Source organism: Lathyrus oleraceus, chromosome 2, assembly GCF_024323335.1.
Source record: "Lathyrus oleraceus cultivar Zhongwan6 chromosome 2, CAAS_Psat_ZW6_1.0, whole genome shotgun sequence".
Lineage (NCBI taxonomy): Eukaryota > Viridiplantae > Streptophyta > Magnoliopsida > Fabales > Fabaceae > Lathyrus > Lathyrus oleraceus.
Genome location: NC_066580.1, coordinates 145,138,789 through 145,142,088, shown reverse-complemented (window position 1 = coordinate 145,142,088; position 3,300 = coordinate 145,138,789). Strand labels below are relative to the sequence as shown.

The 3,300-nt window shown below is 31.7% G+C and overlaps 1 protein-coding gene across 1 annotated transcript; it reads left to right on the top strand.

Moving 5' to 3' along the window:
* The first annotated feature begins 639 nt into the window (after window positions 1-639).
* LOC127118557 (cytochrome P450 CYP736A12) lies at window positions 640-2,484 on the top strand. The gene is made up of 2 exons (XM_051048769.1): window positions 640-1,447; window positions 1,547-2,484. The coding sequence occupies exons 1-2, from the start codon at window positions 719-721 to the stop codon at window positions 2,393-2,395; spliced, it is 1,578 nt and encodes a 525-aa protein (XP_050904726.1). The 5' UTR covers window positions 640-718; the 3' UTR covers window positions 2,396-2,484.
* The last annotated feature ends 816 nt before the right edge of the window (window positions 2,485-3,300 follow it).

The following is a 3,300-nucleotide window of genomic DNA, read 5'->3' as shown; positions in this document are numbered from 1 at the left end:
AATAAGGACACCATTTTGTGTCTAAATAAAGCATGAAATTGTCGGAGTTGGAAATCGAAGCTCAAATCCTGAGTTATATTTTCTGTCAATTTGCTAAAAAACTAAGGGATAAGATTTAATTTAAAAAATAAATAAAATACCACGTTCCAAGGAATTTGATCTTGGATTTTAATTGGTTGAGTTAAAAGATTTGTCATTGTAGCAATGTTATTTCAATTTTAAGTAGGATATTATACACCATGTTAATTAGCCTTTATTTGTTAGTTAATTATCATATTACTGTTTTTTTAGTTTGTTATAACTTCCGCCTTAGTTTGTTGCAACTAATTAACCATTGTATATATAAGAGAGTTACAGCCTTGTAATAATGCAATTCAAATTTAATAAGGAAGTTTTATTCTTAATTATGTTTTATCCCATGTATTATTCTTAGCAAATAATGCATTTAGTAGTATCAAAAAAATTACCTTATGTCATAATTTTCAGTAAGCTTTGTGTAGGATGGTATGGTATGTAAGTGATCTAACACTAAAGAATTCTTGTTTTCTTTGCATAAGATGCTGATTGTTGGGCTGTAAGAAATTCTTATCAAGAAATAATTATATGTACGAAAACGTTACCAATATTGGATCTGAGATAACGACAGAGAAAGAAAGCATCGCCACTCACTAGTTTAAAGATGAGATAGACTTGGAGTTCTTCAAAGTCCTTATTAACCATGTTACTTACTTCACCCAAACCAAAACCATTCATATTTGTAAAGATGTCTTCTGCTGCAATACTTTCTTTCATTCTCTTCACTTTCACATTCACTTATCTTTTATTCAAACTTTTCTTTCATCCAAAACAAAAACACAAGAAGCCACCAGGTCCACCAACACTACCTATAATCGGAAACCTTCACATGTTAGGCAAACTTCCTCATCGAACACTTCAATCACTCTCCAAAAAATATGGCCCAATCATGTCCTTTAAGCTTGGTCAAGTACCAGCTGTTGTCATTTCATCTTCAAAAGCTGCAGAATTGTTCCTCAAAACTCATGACTTAGTTTTCGCAAACCGACCAAAGACTCAAGCATCTGAGATCTTCTCTTACGGTTCTAAAGGGTTAGCTTTCTCTGAGCATGGTCCTTATTGGCGTAGTGTGAAAAAACTTTGCACTTTGAAACTTCTTAGTGCTTCTAAAGTTGAGATGTTTGCTCCTATTAGAAAACAAGAGTTGGGTGTTTTGGTTAAATCTTTGGAGAAAGCTGCTTTAGTGGGTGAGGTTGTGGATGTTAGTGATGCTGTAGTAAATCTTGTTGAAAATATTATGTATAAGATGCTGTTTGGTAGAAGTAAAGATGAGCAATTTGACTTGAAGAAGTTGGTTCAACAAACATTGACTTTGTCTGGAGCTTTTAATCTTGCTGATTACATCCCTTGGCTAGGCCCTTTTGATCTTCAGGTATGTATTCAATATTTTTTTATGTGCTTTCATGGTTTTCGTAAAATAAGTGAAAATATTCAATTAATAATGGATACTATTAATTTAACTCTTTATTAGGGATTAACACATGCCTGCAAGAAAACAAGTAAAGCACTTGATGAGGTATTAGAGATGATAATAAAAGAGCATGAACAAATTACTAATGCTAACAAAACTCGTAACGAAGATTTCATAGACACACTCCTATCAATTATGCACCAAACCATTGATCTCGAAAATGAACAAAATCCCGTCATTGTCATTGATCGAAGCACCATGAAGGCAATTTTACTAGACATGATAGCAGCGGGAACCGATACATCTGCATCTGTAATTGAGTGGGCGTTATCTGAACTTTTAAGGAATCCAAGAATAATGAAAAAACTTCAAGATGAGATACAAAATGAGATAGGACATATGAGAATGGTTGAAGAGAAAGATTTGAAGAATTTAAATTACTTAGATATGGTGGTTGATGAGATATTAAGACTTTATCCGGTTGGACCTTTACTAGTCCCTCGTGAATGTAGAGAGAATATAATAATTGATGGTTATTTTATAAAGGAAAAGACACGAGTTATAGTAAATGCATGGGCAATAGGAAGATCTCATTATGTTTGGTCACAAAATGCTGAAGAGTTTTATCCCGAAAGATTTATGGATAAGAAAATGAATTTTCATGGACAAGAGTTTGAGTGTATACCATTTGGTTCTGGTCGGAGACGCTGTCCTGGGATTCATTTGGGTTTGATTAATGTAAAATTGATTTTAGCTCAATTGGTGCATTGTTTTGATTGGCAACTTCCACCTAATATTACTCCTTCAAATTTGAACATGGAAGAAAAATTTGGACTCACTATACCTAGAGCTCAACACTTGCACGCAATACCGAGTTATCGTCTAGCATGTGATGACAAATTTGAATAGTTTTAAGGAGGACAATCATATATCATCATGAGAGAAATTGTGTAATATTATCATTTGTTTTACAATAAATTAATGAATACTGTTTGTTCTTTGTGTTCTAACAACCAAAGGTTGATTTTAGCAAAATTTTCTTAGGAAACATGTTTCACGTAGATTCTCTTATTAATAACTATCCTCCCCTAAAACTTTCGCGGATAATGGTAGGTATATCTTATGATAAATTTGTAGGTAAACCTGCAAATATCTGCATCTAAACCTGCAATTAAATCCATAGGTATAGCAATCATCACATATTTAGTCATTGTTGTTTTCCTATATAGTAATTTCATGAAATAACATTGTATAACTAATGTGTCTCGGGTCTTAGAATCTCTTTATTTTCATGATGTGCTTTTGAATGATTTCTATGTTTAAGTAAACTTGTGTGTTTCATCTTCATGTTGTGCTATAACCTATCATCATGCATGCTAATTAGTAGCTGTAGTACCAATTTGTCATCATTTTATAAAGAGTTTAATTTGTCAAGTCAGTAGCTTTAACTTAAATGCAAATAAAATTATATATTACTTTTTTTGATGAAACTCTTATCAATTTAAAAAGCATGTTGTAACAACCTAACACCCCATTTCTTTTATTTATAAAATGATTTCATTAAATCTCACCAATAAAGTATTACACATTTTTAACCAAATATTTTACTCAACAAAATATCAAATTTATCAATACAACGGAATAAAAACACTATTTAACATAATAAATCTCAATACCAAAAGATAATGGAGTCATTCAAAACATAAGAGGTAACAAAGCAACTCATCGCATTGTTACATATAAGAGGCTTAAAGAAAACTAAACGACTCAGAAAATAGTAAAAAAATGAAGAGGCTTCAACGTAGAAATGACAA